The 22707-nt window shown below is 41.5% G+C and overlaps 1 protein-coding gene across 2 annotated transcripts in view; it reads left to right on the plus strand.

Moving 5' to 3' along the window:
• Positions 1–299: 299 nt before the first annotated feature.
• The window catches only part of LOC129710284 (adenylate cyclase type 1-like), a 253216-nt gene continuing 230808 nt past the window's right edge, over positions 300–22707 (plus strand). The window contains exons 1-4 of one of the 2 annotated variants that reach the window (XM_055657184.1): positions 300–1254; positions 1707–2673; positions 6037–6186; positions 12761–12879. In XM_055657184.1, coding sequence (XP_055513159.1) covers positions 2080–2673; positions 6037–6186; positions 12761–12879 — 863 coding nt within the window. In that variant the 5' untranslated portion in view covers positions 300–1254; positions 1707–2079. Of the gene's footprint in view, positions 2674–6036; positions 6187–12760; positions 12880–22707 lie in introns of both variants that reach the window. The other variant, XM_055657175.1, reaches the window with a different exon arrangement.

Here is a 22707-nt window from a genome sequence, read left to right on the forward strand (position 1 = left end):
CACAAATTGCCTGCCACTTTTTCTACTACAGCGTTGACACTTCAAACGTGCTTCATTGACTGTGAAGCATTTTGCGATGTACTGCGGATCAGAACAGGCAGCGTGTCTTCCTCAGCGGAAAGGCTTTATTGATGGGGAGTCCTCTGCGAGCGATGCTCGTAATCGCGCTGTTCATTATAGTAATAGTGGTGGTGTTATATACGTTAAGCTGCTGAGTATTTCCTTGAGCTAGGCTGACGTGCAGTTGGACGGTGTCATACCTTGTTTTTAGTCTTGGCCATCTCTCCTGTTATCTGTCTTCAATAACGACTTCACACCTCGGAAATCAATTAGGCTCGGATGTTAATATTATGCCGAGATGCGGCACTGTCATTAAATATATCCTTTGGTAGATTGACAAAACGTCCAAACTAATTTGACAGACACCATCTGCTAGTAGCGCTTACCCAACAATTGACGGACAGTGCCTTCACATCACCGGATTTGTCTCTCAGTCCCAGATTAGCCTTGGCATGGAAAGAGATTAAGAGCACCGCTAATCGCACTCGTTCCTTTTCTCCACTTTTGCCTGCAAACCATAACCTCCTTCCCGGGCGACACCAGACTCTCCCACGAGTCTAGATCCCACTGTCCACACTGTGTATTTGTCTTACTTAATAACCTTCTCCTTGTAGTACGAACACGTTACAAATGGTGTGCCCCGCAATACGGGCTGTCTAAATCAGGTTGCGCGACTACTGTTGTGATATTATTTACCAAATGCAATGCAATTAAGTAGTTTTCTTCCGAATGCTCTCTGGGCAATTCCGTTAGTAATGGGGAGCAGTTGTGATGTTTAACCGAGAGGAGGGACAACAACAACAAAAAATCAACAACGGGATGTTTATTTTTAGTTGCCGCTGGTCATGCAGGCCAATAGCAACGAAGAGCGATTCCTGCAAATCATCTGAAAAGATCCCTTCCCTTGAAACTGGGTTTTCAGATGGAAAGCGAATGTTTACTGAGTGCGCGCAGGAGGGGAAAGAAATGGACACAGTCGACATCCCGAATATTTGGCCGGCTTGTGGCGGCGAAGCAACAGTGTTAAAGAAGACAGCTCCATCCTGCGGCTTTGAGTTAAAGATAGAATTCAGCGCGGCCGCATCTATTGATATGACCTACAAAGGGAAAATGCGCACCGTCCAGTGCCAGAGCAGTTATACTTAGGATTTGTTTGAAACACGCATCACGTAGTTAGAAGACCAGCGGGCGGAGGTTTGCTATATTTTAATTGAATTTACTGCCAGGTCTACACTGCGGGGAGACGCGAGTTGAAATCTTTGAATGTGGACGGATGTCTCCGCGCCTGCTCGTTCGAAGCGGAATATATTTTTAGTTTCAAGCCGGGCTTTGGTTTTATTCCTTGTTTTTGTTTATTCGCACACACTTTTCGTGTGTGAGGGTGTGAGAAGTCCACGCCGGGTGCCGGCCGGCAGCAGCCGCTGTTCTTTCACATCAGTTGCACATCAGATTGTTGGGAGACGGAGCTCAGGGTTCGCCTCCTGAGCTGCTTTGGTGCCCAGGCGTGAGTTGAGGTGGAGGGAGGTTGGGGTGGGGAGGGGGGGGGGGATGCGCAGGCGTCATTAATCAGTCTGGGGTGACAAGGCTCTTGGGTTAGGCTGGGATCATTCTCTGCTCTCATCTCTCTCTTTCTGTGTGTGCATTAGCAGGGGGAAGAGCGGTCTACCTCGCCGGGGCACAAGACCTCTGCCACCTGCCCCTTGCAGCCATCAACTTGTTTGTTCCTTCGGTGCGCCTCATCTGCCCTGCTCCCATCCCAGTCCTGCCCCAGCTCTGTGCCCCATTTTCTTGGAAATTTCGCTTCCGCCGCTGTAACGAGTAGGTGTCCTGCTGGCTGGCTTGGTGGGTGGGTGGGTGGGTAGGGAGGGGGAGTGAGTACAAACCACCGAATCCATTCTCAAAAGTCGGGCAGAGCCGCGGGCTGGCAGACCGCCCGGCAGGGAACCCCGAGGGCGTATAAGGGGCTTTTTTTTTGTTGTTGCTCCCCCTACGTTTAATTCTTACTTGGATGGCAATGCCATGGAGGAAGTACCGCTTCGTAAAGTCAAGACCAGGAGGAAGAAGTGTCCGTGTGGCCCGGGGATACCTCTGGACCCCGCGGGCTGCGAGGACGAGTTCGATTGCAAGGAGCTGGAGTTGCTCTTCCAGAATTACAACCTGAAGCTGGAGCAGACGGCCACCCTGAAAGCGCTGGCCGTGCTCATCATCATGACGGCCACGCTGGCCATGGTAGAGTTAATGTCCGGACCCAGCCTCACCATCTCCAAGGGCTCGCACCCGGTGCACTGCATCATCTTCGTGTCGCTCTTCATCGTGACCAACGTGAAGTATCTACAGGTCACCCAGCTGCAGCAGATCGTCAAGCTCACTCTGCTCTTTGCCTTCACCTTCTCATTCCTCTGCTGCCCCTTCTCCCTGGGAGCCTACGGCTTGGAGCCACCCACCTCCTCCGAGCACGGCATGTGGCAGCTCATGTTGGTCACTTTCGTCGCCTACTCGCTGATGCCAGTACGGACCTTACTGGCCATCGTCTTCGGGCTGGTGGTGGCCGTGTCCCACATCATAGTCACCGCCACCTCGGTCACTTCCAGGAGGCAGCGGCTCTGGCGCACGGTGAGTCCCGGCTTCGCTCTTCCCCTTCCCACGGGACCCGCTCTTTTCTGTATTATTGTTTCGCGGTAGGACTTCACAATTAATTGGATGCATCAGAGAGTGTATATGTTGGGAGCTTGAGTAAAACGCAAAATGTGCTGGAGAAATTCAACGGGTCAAATAGCATCTGGGGAGTTGACATGGACAGGCGACGTTTCGGATGAGGGACGGTCTGAAGATGAGTCCTGGCCAAAACCGTGTGTCCACTTCCCTCTCCAGATGCTGCCTGGCCCGCTGAATTCTTCTTGCACTTTCTATCAACTCCGAAATACTTTGGCAAGTTTAGTTTAGGGAGGTGGTGTCAGTGAGAGAGATAGTTTGTGTGTGTGTGTGTGTGTGTGTGTATGGGGGGGGGGGGGGGGGGGGGGGTGAAGGATCGCTGTTGTTCGCCCTATAACTAATGGGTTCTCTCAGGGTACGACTAACCCTAGCATCCATCCTGCCTCTTCAGTGGGAGGCTCTGAAGTTGTTGTTTAGTTTAACACAATGCTTTAAGATCGCTATCTCTGTTTACACTATCATTTGTTATTCAAGTTCCTCGCTCCGAATTAGAGATATCAATATTATTCCGTCCCGTCCTCTCTACCAGATGCACCCCACCACATTTTCTATGACTGTCCACTGGCTGTAAATACTTGGTCTTTGTTCTGGTTCGTGCCCACTGTTCACAACAGGCGATCACGCTTAGCATCGTCAAACCCACGCCCCGTATATGCCAAACAATTAGAACCATGCCCGCAGATAACAGGTTTTCCATGAAATGCTGTGTCAAATAAACTTATGCCCCTCAAATTCCGATGGGCTGGGCTCAGAGGCCGAGCTATGTGGGTTATTTGTTAACCCGAGGCATGTGCTTAATGAAAGACATGGATAGAGTGGATGTGAAATGGATGTTTCCACTGGTGGAAGAGTCTAGGACCAGAGGTCATAGCCTCAGACTTAAAGGGCACTCTTTTAAAAAAAGAATGTGAGGGGGAACTTATTTGATCAGAGAGAAGTTAGTCTGTGGAACTCATTGCCACATTGGGCCGTGGAGGCCAAGTCAGTGGGTATTTTTAAAGCAGAGATAGACAAGTTCTTGATTTGAACGGATTAGAACGGGTTTCAAGGATTATGGGAAAAAGGCAGGAAAATGGGAGTAGGTGGCAGATATCAGCCATGATTGAATGGCGGAATAGACTCGATGTGCCGAATGGCCTATTTCAACTCCTATAACCTGTGAATTTGTTTGCCCTCTGCGCGATCCGGACATATTTTGTGCAGTTCCAGTTACTAATCACTGACCAACTCTCACCCCCTCAAATCAGCGTTAAAGTGATTTGCAAAATCTTATTTCGGGTTCTTATCGATATCCTGCAACATTGCAGGGCGCGGTCCCTCAACTTCGAGTTCATGATCCAAATTGAAAATATCTCAGAATGTAGAAACAAAGAACTGCAGATGTTGGGTTATACCAAAGTGCTGGAGTAGCTCATCGGTTCAGACAGCATCTCTGGAGATAAAGGACAAGCGACGTTTCGGGTCGGGACCTTCTTCATCTGAAACGTCATGCTTTTTTTCCCCAGCGATGCAGCCTGACCCGCTAAATTACTCCAGCGTTGTGTGTCTATCTTTAAGAATATCTCAGGGTAGTTTCCGAAGAGGGATTAACAACAACAACAACAACAACAACAAAACAGAATATGCTGGGGTAACTCAGCGGTCCAGGCAAAATTTCTGAAGGATGTAGATAGACGAAGTTTCGGGTCGGGACCCTTCCAGAATCTACAGTTTCTTGTGTCTACATTTTTGCGAGATGTCGCAGACTAAGGAAGATAAATGGTTCTAGTTTGGTCAAAAGGTCACGGATACTTGGACTACAGTAGAACGACCGAAGCCACCAGTGTGGACTCCCCAGAGGAAACAACTCGGGTCTTGCGTTTGGCGTGCACAGCCTCAAGTTGTAGATCAAGGGTAGACATCCTGGCCAGGACAGCATCAGTTACTGGGTGGATGGCTTTGATGCCACCAGGGAAAAGCCTCAGTGGGCAGGCATTCACGATGTGTGGGGATGGTCTGGTGTGGATGTCCGCAGTCCAAGCAAGGCTGTCTGTCATCCCCCACATGCAGGTGATGGGCTGTTCTTGCATGGAGGGTCGGATTCTGTTCAGGGTTAGCCATTGCTTGTGATGAAGGTCAAAACCCGGTGGTTTCTCTGTGGGGTCTGTGATGTCCTCTCCGTTGTTGGTGTTGGCATCTTTTTAGGCTCTGCACCACTCAGTCTTGGAGTCAAAGTCTTCCAGGGATTTAACGGAAGACCAGAAGGGTTTGCAGGACTTCAGGTGCATGTTGGGCAGATTGTTCAAGTCGGTATGGATGGGATGATCAAGGTTAGCCTTGATGGTGGTACACAGGTAGAAACAAGGAACTGCAGATGTTGCTTTACAAAAGAAGACACAAATTACTGGAGTAACTCAGCGAGTTCAGGCAGCATCCCTAAAGAACATAAATAGGTGACCTTTCATGGAAACATAGAAAATAGATGCAGGAGTAGGCCATCTGGCCATTCGAGCCTGCACCGCCATTCAATGTGATCATGAATGACCCACAATCAGTATCCTGTTCTTGCCTTCTCCCCACATTCCTTCATTCTGCTAGCCCTAAGAGATCTATCTAACTCTCTTTTGAACGCAATCAGTCAATCAGCAAGTTTTTCTTCATTTCATTTCTAAATGGCCTACCCCTTATTCTTAAACTGTGGCCTCCTGGTTCTGGACTCACCCAACATCAGGGACATGTTTCCTGCATCTAGTTTTTAAAATCTCTTAGTAATTTTATATGTTTCCATAAGATCCCCTCTCAATCATTTTAATTTCCAGTGAATACAAGCCCATTCATTCCATTCTTTCATCATATGACAATCCCGCCATCCTGGGAATTAACCTTGTGAACCTACACTACACTCACTCAATGGCAAGGATGTCCTTCCTCAAATTAGGAGACCAAAGCTGCACACAATACTTTTGGGTTGGGACCCTTGTTCAAACTCGATATATTACAGGTGTCTGGTTGAAACACACTGTGTATGTTCACGAAAATAGGATTAAATTTGATGAAAGAGCCCTGTTATAACATTATTAACAGCCCATGTTAACCCATCGCACCTGCACATCAGTAATAATATTGGGCGGGCATATATAAATCAGAAAAAACGGCACTTATACTCATTACTACAACAGTTTGTTACAAATGCAATGTGCTTGTTGGCTTCTATATCTCGACCAGTGACAGCGAGAACCAGGCAAAGGGATTGATTGTACTCAGTGTTTTGTGTCCCCTCGGTAGCTTGTGGCCAATGCTGTTCTGTTTGCCAGCGTGAATATGTCCGGGGTGTTTGTCAGGATCCTGACGGAGAGAGCCCAGAGGAAAGCCTTCCTGCAAGCGAGGAACTGCATCGAGGAACGCCTCCGTCTGGAGGATGAAAATGAAAAACAGGTCAGTAAGTTCGGTTCCAGATACATTCAAATGGGGAGCTGAAGATCATGCAGAAAGAAAGATGTGGATTAGATATACGTGATAGGAAATGTTTAGAATGGATAGGCAAAGTTTAGAAGGATATGGACCAAACGCGGGAAAATAAGACTATCTTAGATGCGACATCTTGGTCGGCATGGACAGGTTGGGCCGAAGGGCATGTTTGTTTGCTGTACGGCTCTATGACCATGATGCGGGGGGGGGGGGGGGGGGGGGGGTTAACAAAATGAAGAACACTACAACCATGCAATAGGTTTAATGGATATATATCCAAAAAATATGTAATGCCAAGATATAGCAGACATATATAAATTAAGATGATAAAACATACAAATGGATAAAAATGAATGTCGTAAAATAGCGTGGAATTGAGAAAGAATATATAATGTCTTTAATATTCCACCAGATGAATTGAATCAATAAAGTTGCACTTCGGAAATGGCTGACACCCTGGCAATAATCATTACTCCATTGCTGGTTAAATGTATCTTTTTAACTGTGCCAGTTAAATTTAATCCAAACCTCTCGCTGTGGAAAATCTAATGTGCACAATGTCCTGTTATTCACAGACACATCGGAGAGTCTCTTTTATTTTCCTCTTCCCATGGGTGTTTTGGGATAGCCAAGACATGTAATTCTTGACAAGAAATAACAAAATGGGAAAATGTCTGCACAGATTTAAATGTTCTCTATAGATAAATTAAATGTAAGCATCGACTGAGCTGAAAATCTGTAATAAAGAAAAAGATTCTGGAGCACTGAGTAAAGTTCATAGGAAGCCTCAATGGAGAGAGAGTGTGAATTAAAGCATTGCATTTTCTGGTCTTTATGCAACTGGATTACATACATATATTTATATGGGTTTTAACATATATCCAATAATGTTTACAAACCCAAGTATAGTTTTATCTGATTTTCTGCACAGTTAACTAATATCTAAGTCTTGCCCACATATTCTATCCGGTCAAGTTTCCATAATGTTCTCTTATTTAATAATTGACACTTTTATTCTGGGTTTAGAAGAGATGCAATATTGCTTATTTTTATGATGCTATGGAAGGTGTAAATGAGATGTGTTAACTGTTCAGCATTTCAAACTGATTTATTAACTTCTGGGATCTAAGATCTGGGAGCATTATTCATTTAGCGAGACAGTGATACAGGTTTGCCAATATAGTTGATGATATAAAGGGAGGAGGAGTGTGATTAGAATACATTTCTTTATACCAAGAGCTGTCAATTCTACCAGGGAGAGATCGCTCCATTAAATGTGATTAGATTAATATTTTGAAGCAGATAGACCAATGGAATTTTGTTTAATTTGCTTCAGATGTGGTGTCAACAGAGACATTTAAAATCAGATAGCTATCTCCTGAGTTGTCAGTTGTTATGACTGTCTATCTTGAAAGGGAGTATCATAAAACAATTGTACTTGCCTTTAAGTTATAATGTTACTTTTCTGAAAATGAACACATTTGCAAGTAAAGCAAAGTCTTCAGATTGACATTGATAAAATGCTTTCATGTCTAAAACCATGAAATAAGTCATGAAATAACCATGAACATTTAATTTTTCCAGAACTTGCCCTTTCAAGGGAATGGTTTAATTGGTGCAAAGTGGTATATTCAAGTGGTAGTATATAATGTGCTGTGTACAAATAAAAATGAGCCAAGCAAGTAATTACTTTGGCACCATAATCTATAGTTAATCTTAGGCCATTTAAGTACAAGATTTACTCATTAGAACAGTGTCACTAATAAATATAAAATTGGTAAGGTGTAGTGCAATATCATTTGAGGTGCTCTTTCAGTCTAGACATGAAATGGCACCCATTCATTCTCTCCAGAGATGCTGCCTGTCCCGCTGAGTTACTCCAGCATTTTGTGTCTGCCTCCGATTTAAACCAGCATCTGCAGTTCTTTCTTACATCATTTGGGGTATGCTAATTTGGATAATTGCTGCAGTCAGCAGATAAAATGATCTCAAATTATGTACAGTACATGAAAATATTCTTATGAATAAAATGGCTTCCTTTAAAAAAAAAAAAAAATCCAAATTACATTAAGTAGGAAAATAAGGGAAATGGAGCATGTACAAGATTCTGCAGTTTGTTTATTTAATTGAAGGCCATGCTAAACACATATATCCACACACATGACATTCATACGTTCATGATGAAACATGGTGAGCTTGGACTTGGTGGACTGAAGGGACTGTTTCCAATCTTTCAATCACTCCTTTCTTTTTGCAGCTCTGTTGCTACTGTTTGCCCTCACTGTGCTAACTCCTGAAAACATATACTCATTCATGATGGTTCTGTTATTCAGGGTTGGACAACCCATCCCTGTGCCATAAGTTCATGGGGCAGAATTAGGCCATCTGACCCATCAACTCTACTCCATTATTCAAACATGGCTGAACCATCATTTCCTCTCAACCCCATTCTCTTGCCTTCTCTCCGTAACCCCTGACACCCGTATTAATTAAGAATCTATCACTCTCCATTTAAAACATATCCTTTGATTTGGCCTCCACCGCCTTCTGTGGCAATGAATTCCACAGATTCACCACCGCCTGATTTAAGAAATTCCTCCTCATATCTTTTCTAAAGGTGCGTCCTTTTATTCTGAGGCTATGGCCTATGGTCCTAGGCTCTCCCACTAGTGGAAACATCCACACTATCCAGGCCTTTCACTGTTCGGACCCACTCATCCTTCTAAATTCCAGTGAGTACAGGCCCAGTGACATCAAAAGCTCATCATATGTTAATCCAATCCCTCCTGGGACCATTCTTGTAAACCCCTTCTGGATCCTCTCCAACACCAGCACATCCTTCATCGTAGATGGGGCCCAAAGCCTTGTCACTTAAAGTTTACTTTAACCATTTGGGCATTATTAATTACACTTGGGCAATTGGATTTCTAATGTAAGGAAAGTGTTGAACTCCAAACCAAAAAAATGATGTCGTATTTTTCCCCAAATTCAGAAATTTTCTTTGAAAGTGACATAAAAAGCAATTGAAAATATAATTTGTTGCATTCATGTTTTATCCTGCATCAATTAGCATCCCTTTAATGCTTTCTCAATGTAAATAATATTTTTGTGCAGTCCAGTTACTAATGAGAACTGACTTATTAAACCCATCATTGGCTTGATGGTAGGAATCCGAGGATAATTGTTGGAAGGTTGTTTTTCGAACTGGAGCCCGTGGCTAGTGGCGTGTCTCAGGGTTTGGTCCTGGGCCCACTGTTGTCCCCTATGTGAACAATTTGGATGAGAACATATAAGGTTACTAAGATTGCAGATGACAATAATATACGGGGCAATTGTAGACAGTGAAGGAGGTTATTTATCTTGTTTAGCTGGATATGTGGGCCAAGGGACCTGGGGAGTGTTGTAGGGCAGAAGGTTCTAGGAATACAAGTATATAGTTCTTTGAAAGTAGTGTCACAGCTGAACAGGGTGGTGATGAAGTATTTTGGCATGTTGGCCTTCATCACTAAGGGGATTGAGTCCAGAAGTTTGGATGTTGTTACAGTTTAGTTTTAGTCCAAAGAGACAGCGTGGAAACAGGCTCTTCAGCCCACCAAGTCCATGCCGACCAACAATCATCTGTACAGCAGTTCCATTCTACACACTAGAGACAATTTAGAGAATTGTGCTATCCAGTTGTACAAGACGTTGGTGAGGCCACCATTGGATTATTGTCTTCTGTTTTGGTCACCCTATTATAGCAAGATGCCATTAAGCTAGAAAGAGTGTAGAAACAATTTACGAGGATGTTACCAGGACAAGAATGATTGAGCTATAGGAACAGGCATGGCACGCTGGGACTTTTTTTCTGTGAAGTGCAGGAGACCGAGGGGGTTACCTTATAAAGGGAAAGATTTAATTCGAACCTGAGGGGGCACATTTTTCACATGGAGTGTGGTACATTAATGGAACTAGTTGCAAGCAGAAGTAAGTGAGGCTGGTACATTAGCAACATTTACAAGACATTTGGATTGATGCATGGATAGAAAATGCTTAGAAGGATATGGGTCAGCCAGGGACGGACAAATGGAGCTGGTGGAGTTGTGCATCATGGCGACATGACCGAGTTGGGTGAAGGGCCTGTTTCCAAGCTGTATGGATTTATGACTCTAATGCTTGATAAGGGTGAAGATTTTCTGCTAATTCCAGTCAGCAATAAAGGTTTACGGAACATATCTGTTCAGCCCCTCAATTTCTCAACTTTTCTTCCGATATGACCTACTTGGACGCAGGTTTCTAAGAACATTTCACTTGGTTTTGTGTGTAATGATAAATTGAATAACTCAAGTGATTTCAAAGACAGATGTTTTTTAGAGTGAGTCTGCTTACTGGTTGTGGGAGTGTATTTCTTTCAATGAAATCCCAGTCAAGTAGCTTTAGTAGAGTAATTCTTCACAGGATAATTAAACGTAAATGATAGCACTATACTTCAAATTGGTATCGTTCAACATATAAAGGAACATGCTTCTCTGCATTATTAGCATTTCATCTGGCATTTTCCTCAGAATCATTATACAACATATATTAAGATGTGCATTAATTCTTGACACAGCCCAGACCATCACACAGACCAACCTCCCTTCCACTGACACCATTTATATTTCACGCTGCATCGTCAAGGCCACCAGCATAGTCAAGCACGAGTCTCACCTCTTCTCCCTCTTCTCCCCTCTCCCATCAGGCATGAGGTGCAGAAGAGCACTGGGCACCTATATTCTCAATTACAGTATAACATGCTTATCCGTGATTTCAAATTCTCCTATGGCTTTGCTGTTCCCTTTCTCTGCATCCTTTAGTCCCAGGTATCAGCATATCCAAGGCCACCAGCATAATCAAGGATGAGTCTCACTCCCTCTTCTCCTCTCTCCTACTTGACCTACTTGGACGCAGGTTTCTAAGACCATTTCACTTGGTTTTGTGTGTAATGATAAATTGAATAACTCAAGTGATTTCAAAGACAGATGTTTTTTAGAGTGAGTCTGCTTGCTGGTTGTGGGAGTGTATTTCTTTCAATGAAATCCCAGTCAAGTAGCTTTAGTAGAGTAATTCTTCACAGGATAATTAAACGTAAATGATAGCACTATACTTCAAATTGGTATCGCTCAACATATAAAGGAACATGCTTCTCTGCATTATTAGCATTTCATCTGGCATTTTCCTCAGAATCATTATACAACATATATTAAGATGTGCATTAATTCTTGACACAGCCCAGACCATCACACAGACCAACCTCCCTTCCACTGACACCATTTATATTTCACGCTGCTTCGTCAAGGCCACCAGCATAGTCAAGCATGAGTCTCACCTCTTCTCCCTCTTCTCCCTCATCTCCCCTCTCCCATCAGGCATGAGGTGCAGAAGAGCACTGGGCACCTATATTCTCAATTACAGTATAACATGCTTATCCGTGATTTCAAATTCTCCCATGGCTTTGCTGTTCCCTTTCTCTGCATCCATTATTCCCAGGTACCAGTACTTATCCAAGGCCACCAGCATAATCAAGGATGAGTCTCACTCCCTCTTCTCCTCTCTCCCATCAGGCAAGAGGTACAGAAGTGTGAAAATGCATATACCACCAGTTTTAGGGACAGTTTCTTCCAAGCTGTTATCAGGCAACTGAACCATCCTATCTTCAACTGGAGAGTGGTCCTGTGCTACCATCTACCTCATTGGAGAGCATCAGACTTCTTTAGTTGGACTTTACTGGACTTTATCTTGCAATTAACATTATTCCCTTTAATCTGTATCTGCACATTGTGGACTGCTTGATTGTAATCATATATAGTCTTTTTGCTGACTGGATAGCCCGCAACAAAAAGCTTTTCACTGTAGACTTTACAATAACTAAACTAAACTAAATCTTCGTATTAATACATTAACTATTTGATGGTTTACATAAATAATTAACCCACTTTAATAAATTATTGCAAATCAACTTTATATTGCATGTATACCATAATTTGTTTAATGGAAAGTAGATTAGCAGGCAGGGTTAAAGTTTCCGTATTTTTTGCAGGTGCTGGGAATATAGGTAAAGCATAGCAATTTTTAGCATACACATGAGTTTCAATTGATATTTGCTGTGTACAAGTTTGCTTTTCTAAATGTAACAATTCACCTTGTCTATACTTTAAAAGCACAAAACCCCTGCAGATGCTGAAACCCCCCCTAAAATAATACCAGACATGTCCAGCAGGTCAGGCAGCACTTGTGGAAAGAGAAATGCTAATTCCTTACCATATGTGGGTTTGACCTGCTGAATGTTATTTTAAAATTGTCATTTTGCAGGCTGCTCTGGAATCTGACAGTTTGCAATATCTTAGGGTCTGAATGAATAAAGTTACTTTGATTATTTTTAGTGAACAGAAATGCATAAGTTAAGTTAACCAAATAGAAATATAAATAGTTTCAGTAATTTCTTAAACATCTAATAACTTCCTATAAAACACACAGATACATGAATTATTTATTTACATTTCATCTGTAAATATCCCCACAGGAACGACTTCTAATGAGCCTGTTGCCCAGAAATGTAGCAATGGAAATGAAGGAAGATTTCCTAAAACCTCCAGAAAGGATATTTCATAAAATATACATCCAAAGACACGACAATGTCAGGTATGTTCGAATCTTTCACTCAGATGTTGCAACTAATTATTCATATACAGTTGTGTTATGATTGATTACATGTAAATGATACATGTAATGCTTTAAATATCTTGCAGTCCAAAGATACCATATAACACGATGCTGTACATTTATAAAGCAGAGGAGATTAGAGTGCATGAGGGAGCTGCCATTCTAAATAAAAATGAACATTTTATATATTTGAAATTGTGTATTGTGGCATAAGACTCATTCAATGTGAAATTCCTGCCAGGGCTATGATGATGAGGAAGCTAGAAGCTGTTAAACATCATTTTAATATTCCTGTGATAAGAAATTAAAAAAATATATTTATTACTGAAGCACACCTTTCAGTGAATAGAACCTATTAAAATTACACAAGGCTACAACAATTATATAGGCTTCTAACAGATGAGTTTAATAAATTTGTTTCAAATCTCTCATCTGCACATTCATTTCGACAGCCATGATGTTTTGGTTTAATATGGAACTGCAACAAGAACAAGTCGTATTTTAACATAGCAAGATGTCCCTGAGGGTTCAGAGAAGTGCTGTCAAACAATGTAGGACAACGAGACACATAAACAATTATTGGGACAGACTGGTAGATTTTTTTGAAGAAGTCATGAAGAGGGCAATGGACCTGCTTACAAACTTTAAACTAGAATGGTTGGGCAGAGGGACTCAAATAGGGAAAGCTAGCAGTCAGTGTGTGAGGCAGGAGGCAGAGAATGGTAGCACTCTGACCCGAAATGTAGGGGAGAAAGAAGAAAAAGACAATAAACAGAGAATAAGACAGGGTGGGTTTCTTAAATGTGTATATTTTAATGCTAGGAGCATTGTAAGAAAGGTGGATGAACTTAGAGCCTGGATTGACACCTGGAAGTATGATGTTGTGGTGATCAGTGAAACATGGTTGCAGGAGGGCTGTGATTGGAAACTAAATATTCCAGGATTTCGTTGCTTCAGGTGTGATAGAATTGGAGGGGCAAGAGGTGGAGGTGTTGCATTGCTTGTCAGGGAAGATACTACAGCAGTGCTTTGGCAGGATAGATTAGAGGGCTCGTCTAGGGAGGCTTTGGGTGGAACTGGGAAATGGGAAAGGGGTAGCAACACTTATAGGGGTGTATTATAGACCGCAAAATGGGGAGCGAGAATTGGAAGAGAAAATATGTAAGGAGATCGCAGATATTAGTAGTAAGCACAAGGTAGTGATTGTGGGAGATTTCAATTTTCCACACATAGACTGGGAAACACATTCTGTAAATGGGCTGGATGGTTTGGAGTTTGTAAAATGTGTGCAGGATAGTTTTTTGCAGCAATACATAGAGGTACCTACTAGAGAAGGGGCGGTGCTGGACCTCCTGTTAGGAAATGAGACGGGTCAGGTGGCAGAGGTATGTATTGGGGAACAGTTCGGGTCCAGTGATCACAATACCATTAGTTTCAATATAATTATGGAGAGGGTCAGAACTGGACCTAGGGTTGCGATTTTTGATTGGAGAAAGGCTAACTTTGAGGAGATGCAAAAGGATTTAAAAGGAGTGAATTGGGACATTTTGTTTTATGGGAAAGATGTGGAAGCGAAATGGAGTACATTTAAAGGTGACATTTTAAGAGTACAGAATCTTTATGTCCCTGTTCGGTTGAAAGGAAATAGTAAAAATTGGAAAGAGCCATGGTTTTCAAGGGAAATTGGACACGGTTCGGAAAAAGAGAGAGATCTACAATGGTATAAAAAATGTAAAAATAATTTAAAGAAAGAAATTAGAAAAGCTAAAAGAAGATATGAGGTTGCTTTGGCAAGTAAGGTGAAAGTAAATCCAAAGGGCTTCTACAGCTTTATTAATAGCAAAAGGATAACGAGGGATAAAATTGGTCCATTAGAGAGTCAGTGGGCAGCTATCAGCAGAGCCAAAAGAGATTGGGGAGATATTGAACAATTTATTTACTTCGGTATTCACCAAGGAGAAGGATATTGAATTATGTGAGGTAAGGGAAACTAGTAGAGTAGCTATGGAAACTATGAGATTCAAAGAAAAGGAAGTACTGACACTTTTGAGAAATATAAAAGTGGATAAGTCTCCAGGTCCAGACAGGATATTCCCTAGGACATTGAGGGAAGTTAGTGTAGAAATAGCAGGGGCTATGGCAGAAATATTTCAAATGTCATTAGAAATGGGAATAGTGCCGGAGGATTGGCGTACTGCGCATGTTGTTCCATTGTTTAAAATGGGTTCTAAGAGTAAACCTAGCAATTATAGACCTGTTAGTTTGACATCAATGGTGGGCAAATTAATGGAAAGGATACTTAGAGATAATATATATACAAGCATCTGGATAAACAGGGTCTGATTAGGAACAGTCAACATGGATTTGTGCCTGGAATCTTCTTGAATTTTTTGAAGAAGTTACTCGGGAAATTGATGAGGGTAAAGCAGTGGATGTTGTATATATGGACTTCAGTAAGGCCTTTGACAAGGTTCCTCATGGAAGGTTGGTTAAGAAGGTTCAATTGTTGGGTATTAAGGGTGGAGTAGCAAGATGGATTCAACAGTGGCTGAATGGGAGATGCCAGAGAGTAATGGTGTGTGGCTGTTTGTCAGGTTGGAGGCCAGTGACTAGTGGGGTGCCACAGGGGTCTGTGGTGGGTCCACTGTTGTTTGTCATGTACATCAATGATCTGGATGTTGGTGTGGTAAATTGGATTAGTAAGTATGCAGATGTTACTAAGATAGGTGGTGTTGTGGATAATGAAGTAGATTTACAAAGTCTACAGAGAGATTTATGCCAGTTGGAAGAGTGGGCTGAAAGATGGCAGATGGAGTTTAATGCTGATAAGTGTGAGGTGCTACATCTTGGCAGGACAAATCGAAATAGGACGTACATGATAAATGGTAGGGAATTGAAGAATGCAGTTGAACAGAGGGATCTGTGAATAACTGTGCACAGTTCCCTGAAGGTGGAATCTCATGTTGATAGGGTGGTAAAGAAAGCTTTTGGTGTGCTGGCTTTTATAAATCAGAGCATTGAGTATAGAAGTTGGGATGTAATGTTAAAATTGTACAAAGCATTGGTGAGGCAAATTCTGGAGTATGGTGTACAATTTTGGTCGCCTAATTATAGGAAGGACGTCAACAAAATAGAGAGAGTACAGAGGAGATTTACTAGAATGTTGCCTGGGTTTCAGCAACTAAGTTACAGAGAAAGGTTGAACAAGTTAGGTCTTTATTCTTTGGAGCGCAGAATGTTAAGGGGGGACTTGATAGAGGTCTTTAAAATGATGAGAGGGATAGACAGAGTTGACGTGGATAAGCTTTTCCCACTGAGAGTAGGGAAGATTCAAACAAGAAGACATGACTTGAGAATGAAGGGACAGAAGTTTAGGGGTAGCATGAGGGGGAACTTCTTTACTCAGAGAATGGTAGCTGTGTGGAATGAGCTTCCAGTGAAGGTGGTGGAGGCTGGTTCGATTTTATCATTTAAAAATAATTTGGATAGTTATATGGACGGGAAAGGAATGGAGGGTTATGGTCTGAGTGCAGGTAGATGGGACTAGGGGAGAATACGTTTTCAGCACGGACTAGAAAGGCTGAGATGGCCTGTTTCCGTGCTGTAATTGTTATATGTTTATATGTTATATGGTTAAGATGTGTAGTTTAATGACTCGATTACTATGCTGCGATCTTAGCCAAATATATCGTTTTTAAGAAGTTTCCTAAATGATCAGATCTAAAGAAGCAAATAGAATGGTGGTGGCGGGGGGTGAGCGTTATGGATGGGAATTCTAGAGCTTGAAACCATGTGGCTGCTAATGATAAAGTAATGTAAATTATGCTTGAATATTTTCCATATCGATTTACTTGGAAGGGAACCATTTGGCTCATGCTTGCTAATCGACCAATCCGATTTCACCACTAATTTTCCATGGAATATGTTTGCCTCACATTCCTGTTAATTACTCCAATTCTTTTATTCACCTGTATACTGGGGACAAATTAACTGATTGGGAATGTGGAGGAAACTAGCATCTGAAGGAAACAAATGCAGATACAGGGAGAAGTGCAAACTCTGCACATACAGCATTGCAGATTTGGATTGACTTGATGTTGTGAGGCAGCATATCCACTAAATCCACCACTCTGTCACTCTATAAGAATTGGACATGTACTGATATCTCTTAGGCTTGGAAGGTTGGAGAGGTGAAGATTGGTGAGATCTTGGTGAATTTGGACAAAGGTTTACATTGAATTAATATTTAGGAAGCAACAAAGATCAACAAGTTGGGTGGAGATAAGTGAAAGGGTTTTTGATATTAATTAGGACACAGGCCACAGCTATTTATGTGACGTCAAATTTATGAAAGGTAGAATAATGGAGGCTGGTCAGGAAGACATTTGAATGGACAAGTCTGGTTGGTCAAAGATATGGAAAGATATTCTGTTGCACATGAGCTGAAATATGGATGGCATTGGGGTAGGTTGCAGAGGTAGAAAAATCTACTTCCTTTTAGGAATATCGTATATTATCTCCTTCCTTCTAGGAATATCATATACCACACTTTATACCATTTTTTATATAGTATGAATGTTAGGAAAGATGGGCTTGAGACATCTGTTGCTATTTGAACAATTATGAATTCAATGGCTAACTGTGTTCTGCATAAATTAACGTTCTTTGTGCATTTATTATGTATTGCTAAAGGACTATTTACAACAGACGTTAATGTATTTAGCAGATGGGCAGCAATTTCAATGTGCTTTACTAGTAATCACTATCCTGTTCTTGGGATCGATTTCTGATGTAACATTATTGTACAAAATCCGTAAGAAAAAGATACAGATAAGTTTCAACAAGGCAGATTGATCCATATTAAATTCAGACATCCAATTGAGAATGAACGATTTGACACTCATTGAATGATAGAAATTGTCTCTCGAAATGAATCTGAACCATGTGCACGTATAGCCCCTTTCTGAGTAATCATATTTGTTCCAAGTTTATTGGATTTTTACTTTCATTGCTCTGGTGTGCACAAGATGGATTTACTTACGTCAATTATCATCAGTAATATCATTGCAGTAAACTCCATTGTCTAGGCAGCAATGTGTGACATATATTCTCAAACAAGTTACCTCAACCATTTGGGTACAATATGGGATGCTTCCTTATATCAGTGACACTGTCATATTTTAGGAAAGATTGATTATTATTTTGCCTTATCTTCTAATATCAGTGTGTTTTGGGACATTTGATTTTGCGTATTATAGCAAATGTAATTTCGCATCCTGTTCTAATGCCCCTGTCCCACTTAGGAAATCTGAACGGAAACCTCTGGAGACTTTGCGCCCCACCCAAGGTTTCCGTGCGGTTCCCGGAGGTTTTTGTCAGTCGAAAGTGGTTTCAGCTTCATTTATATTCCGGCGATTATTTCAAAAAATTAAAAACCGGCCGAGACTAAAAATAGGTTGCCGTTTTAAAAATCGGTAATTTTTTAGTCAAAGCCGGTTGCGATGCTAGTTGGAGGTGGTTTCCGGAGGTTGCAGGTAATGGAAGGTCTTACCTTCCACTACCTGCAACCTCCGGCAACCACCTGCAACCTCTGGCAACCACCTTCAATATTATTGCCTGTAATGATGGTCACTTATTGTATTATTCATGAAGGAGGTTTCAGAAATTAAAAATATGAACTGTAATATGTTGTGTAGAATGTTCAGATTTTAAGAAGGCTGCTCTGTGAATATCTTGCAAAATGTAAGCCACAAGGCTTTCCAGCACACTAATCAAGTGGATGATATAGTCTCGAATATCATAGTAATGTCTGTAAATATTTTATGATTTATGTCCTTTGAGATACTTAAGGCTGAAAATGTTAATTGTGAGTATCATGGATAAAGTCATTGGGCAGAAATAGTATTTCTGAACGAGGTAGATTTAGAAATTGTGGAGGCATCTTTCAAGAATCATTAGAGTCAGGGTGGACCCAGACCGGAAAATTAGAAATATTACTCCGCTGTTCAAAAAGGGTGTGAGAGAAAAGAGGGGAAACTATAGGCTGATTAGCCTAACATCCATGGTTGAGTCCATTATTAAAGATGAGGTTTCCAAGTACTTAGAAACACGATAAAATAGGCTGAAGCCAGCATGGTTTTCTGAAGGGGAGATCTTGCCTGACAAATTTGTTGGAATTCTTGAGGAAGTATATAGCAGGATAGACAAAGGTGAGTCGGTGCTTGTTATTTACTTGGTTTCTCAGAAGGCCTTTGATAAAGCCACACATGAACCTGCTAAAAAAGAATGAGAGGCCATAATAAAAAGAAAGAAGCTTGGACTTTTTTGCCTTCCACCAATGTGATGGAATTTGCTGTGGTGGATGTTTATGTTAACTTTTATGTATTTGTGTGTTTGTGATCCATGTCGAAGGGATCAAGGGTTTTCAGGGAAAGGCAGGAACAGGGTATTGTAATGAATGATCAGACATGACTGTGGTAGATGGTGAAGCAGTGCTGAAGTGCTGAATGGCCTAATCCTGCTCCAGTTTTCTGTTTCGCTGGTTAAAAATGGTAATTTGCTGTTGTGGTGAGCTTGTCGTACACACATTGGCTGATAGGTTTCCAACATTGCAACATTGACTGTGCTTCAGGCAAAACGTCACTTCGAAGGTAGACACAAAAAGCTGGAGTGACTCAGCGGGTCAGACAGCAACTCTGCAGAAAAGGCATTGGTGATGTTTCGGGTCGAGACCCTTCATCAGTCTGAAGAAGGATCTCGATCCGAAACATCACTTATTCCTTTTCTCCAGACATGATGTCTGACCCACTGAGTTACTCGATCTTTTTGTGTCTCTCTTCAGTTTAAACCAGCATCTGCAGTTCCTTCCGACATAAAATGTCACTTCTTTGGCTTCATAAAGTCACCCACCAGGGAAAAAGGTCCGTTAGCCCACTACATGAATGCTGGACATCAACATTCTTTGGGATATTCCAAAATCAGGAAAGGAACTTTAACATTCAATTTTGCTCATAGAAAAATTACAGGCTACTGTAAGGTGGCTAATGCACAAAGCCAAGATTTGTTCTTCATTCAGTTATCTGCTGCAAATGAGGTAGAACATCCACAGTAACCACACCCAACATCAATGGAGCATGCCCAAATGTTAGTTAATAAGTTAATGACCTGTTCAAAGAATAACGAACACAGTTCATAAGTAGAAGGTGGAGCAATAAGCCAATTGTTTCTCAGCAACACAAAAATAACACTGGCGCGCAAAAGGGTTGAAGTTATGATGGCTTCTCTTTAACTGCCAGCAATTTAATTGCCATAGCATTATTATATGTGCAAATGTTAATCCCATCACTGGTTTCCTTGTTAATCCTCTCACTGTTGGGCTCAGCACACTCCCTGAGTTAAAATCCATGTGGGGTTTACAGCTTGTACCATTTAAAGTGATTGTACCATTTATAGTGAGGAGGGTGATTGGCCACTTCTATTCCATTAGTGTCTGTTGACACATGGTTAGTTGCTATCTCCTGTATTGGAATGTTGTGAAGATGGGACTGGCAGAATGGATAACATGGTGTAGATACTGTGTACCTAGATCTTCAGGAGTCTTTGACAAGGTTCCACACACAATGTTGGTCAACTGGATTACAGTACATAGAACTGGGCTAGTATATTGGTGTGAATTGGTTTTGTCAGAAACAAAAAACAATGAGTGGGGATTAACAAGTTTTCAAGAAAAAGCATTAGATTTAGCTCTTAGGGCAAAAGGAATCAAGGGATATGGGGAAAAAAGCAGGAATGGGGTACTGATTTTAGATGATCAGCCATGATCATATTGAATGGCGGTGCTGGGTCCTCCACCTATTTTACTATGTTTTCTATGTCTTGTTGCTTTTTTTTCTGTTTGGCTGTAATTCGCATTTCACTTAGCTTAAATGGTACATGACAATAAAAGACCTTTGAAACCTTTGATATTAGAAAGAAGATACTAGTATGGATAGAAGATTGGCTGAATGGCAAAAGACAAGAGGTGGGAATATAGGGGTAGTAAAGTATCATTAATTTATTCATTTACTGATTGGTTGTCTGTGACTAGTGATGTTTCACAAGGTGTTGAATCAATACCTGTCCCTATACCTCCCCCCCTCAACTCCATCCAAGAACCACAACAGTCTTTTCAGGTGAGGCAGAGGTTCACTTGCACCTCCTCCAACATTATGTACTCTATCTTCTACTCCAGGTGTGGACTGCTGTATATCAGCGAGACCAAGTGCAGGCTCAGCAATCGTTTCGCTGAACACCAACGCTCAGTGCGCCTGAACCTATCTCACCCTCCCATTCTCACACTGACCTTTCTGTCCTGGGCCTCCTCCATTGTCACAGTGAGGCCCAGTGCAAATTGGAGCACAATCAGCACCTCAAATTTCGCTTGGGCAGCTTACACCCCAACAGTATGAACATTGACTTCTCTAATCTCTATAACTCTTGCTTTCTCCTCTCTCTCCATCCCTCCCCCATCCCAGTTCTCCGACCGGCCTTTCTGTTCCCAACTATATTTTATCTCTGTTTGCTTTGTTGTTACCTCCTCCCAATTAACAATGATCCATTCTACTTTTTCCTTGAACTCTATTCCCTTTGCCCTGTTTTCACACCTTCATACTTCCTTATCTATCTACATCCCTCCCCCCTGATGTCAGTCTGAAGAAGGGTCTCAACCCAAAACATTACCCATTCCTTCTCTCCAGAGATGCTGCCTGTGTTTAATTAAATTATTTTGTGATTTATCTAACACTGAATACTGGGCATGATAATTCAGAGACAGTGAAGGGGCTTAGATATGTAGCAGAAAGGTGGAGTTGAATCTTCCAGTCTACATGTGTAAACTGATGCTGAGAGCTGAATTCAACATTGAAATGTGAGAACTTGACTAGGCTGAGGTTAGTAAAATCATGAGGGACGTAGATAAGATGGATTGTCACAGCCTTTTTTTCCAGGGTGGGGGAGTTAACAAGGGAGGACATAGGCTTAAGGTGAGAAGCGAAATATTTAAATAGATGTTTTCACAGAAGGTGGTGGATATATTCCAACTATTTGTACAATTTTGTGATTTTTTTCCAGAAATATTATGTTAGAATTAACCACAAGATATTGTTGCTCATTTGAAATGTCATTTTGAAATTCTGTTATTTAAATGTCTTTAACATGAAGCATCCATGGTTAATGCCTTGGCATAGAGGCAACAACATTTCCATTATAAATTAGGCTTATTATGAAGTGATTAACTGATACATGCACTTCACAGGCTGGAATTAATGGCACGTTTACAAACATTTAATGGGGAGTGGGAGTGTGATAACTGCTGGTCAAGTGTTCTGTAAACTCAAACTAAGCAGTTTATTTTTCATCAATACAAAATAAAATGTGTTTTTGACAATGAGAGAAACATTCAAAGTGTCCTTGATCATTTGCATATTAGACAAAAATTCAAATTAAACACACGTGCAGAGTTGTCACAAGGTGTCATTGCTTTTTATCAGTGCATATTTGTCCATGTCCAAGAGAATGCTAACTTTGTTACAACAGTTTGTAGCCCCATTAGGAAACTCTGAAAATTAACCAGCCTCTTCTGTGTGGAAGGGCACTAGCAAATAGATAGCTCTGAATGCAATGCCTCCAACTATTATTTTAAAGTCAGTTTAAATTATGGAATATCCTACTGCTTGCATTTGGTGAACAACACATAATTCATTTTCCAGATATCTAATAAAACTAAAATACTGCAAAATACTACAAAACATACTTAAATCCACAAAAAAA

Source organism: Leucoraja erinacea, chromosome 2 (genome assembly GCF_028641065.1).
Source record: "Leucoraja erinacea ecotype New England chromosome 2, Leri_hhj_1, whole genome shotgun sequence".
In the NCBI taxonomy this organism is placed as follows: Eukaryota; Metazoa; Chordata; class Chondrichthyes; order Rajiformes; family Rajidae; genus Leucoraja; species Leucoraja erinaceus.